At 47.5% G+C, this 876-nt stretch overlaps 1 protein-coding gene across 1 annotated transcript in view; it reads right to left on the bottom strand.

The window, feature by feature from the left end:
• Positions 1-876, bottom strand: part of CHRDL2 (chordin-like 2) — a gene marked incomplete at its 5' end in the record, with an annotated part of 19,185 nt that overhangs the window by 1,403 nt on the left and 16,906 nt on the right. Inside the window, one exon of the mRNA XM_010020112.1 lies at positions 456-548. Coding sequence (XP_010018414.1) covers positions 456-548 — 93 coding nt within the window. The remainder of the gene's footprint in view (positions 1-455; positions 549-876) is intronic.

Here is an 876-nt window from a genome sequence, read left to right as displayed (position 1 = left end):
CCTGCTCCTCGTAACATCTACCCCCATCCAAGAACATTAAGAATGAGTTTTCAAACTATCATCTCAAGAGTTTATTTTCTAAAAATCCCTTGCATAATTCCTTCTCTTTTTTCCCTCCTCCCATCACGCCAGATGGATTAAATGATATAAAATCCAACAGGTTTACAGGCTTTGGAGGCACAAAGCCTTTGGATTTCACAAGCTTGCATCCACTTTTAGAAAGCTGGCTGCCCTTTCCAGCACCATAAAGTGGAAATGTGACCGCTGACCAGGAGTGGTGCAGATGAGGGGCAGCTCCAACCCAGCTATGTTTAGGCAAGTCTTCTCCCTGTGGGTCAGCTCCCCACACCGCACTGGAATTCGTGAAGCCTTTGTGGAATGGGCAGAACACAGCAGCAAAACATGGGGTTATTTGGGGCTGGAAGAGTGGGGAGATGGGATTTTTCCCTCCCTACCTTCATTCGTCCTGGTGATGAGTCTGAAGTTCTGTGCTTCCTGCTTGAATTCCTGTTTGCTGATCTTCTTGGTCTGGATCAGATGAAATATTCCTGCAGAGGGAAACACGTGGAATCAGATTTGAAAGCTCAGACAGGTTTGGATGTCCACTTCTCTGTCCCCTCCTGAGGTGCAAAAGGGATGCTGCCTTCCTTAGATGTCCTGGGTTGGTGCAGGACCTGCTGCTGAAGCCTGGTGGGAGTTCGGGAATGAATCCAGTGCTGGCCAAAGACCAAGAGAGATCTCGTTTGAAAACTAACTGCTCATTAAATCATAGAATCACAGAATCACAGACTGGTTTGGGTTGGAAAGGACATTAAGATCATCTAGTTTCAACCCCCTGTCATGGGCAGGGACACCTTCCACTAGACCATGTCACCC

This window comes from Nestor notabilis, unplaced genomic scaffold (genome assembly GCF_000696875.1).
Source record: "Nestor notabilis isolate BGI_N333 unplaced genomic scaffold, ASM69687v1 scaffold10550, whole genome shotgun sequence".
Classification (NCBI taxonomy): Eukaryota; Metazoa; Chordata; class Aves; order Psittaciformes; family Psittacidae; genus Nestor; species Nestor notabilis.
The sequence above is the reverse complement of the archived record's forward strand: the minus strand, read 5'-3'. Positions and strand labels throughout refer to the sequence as shown.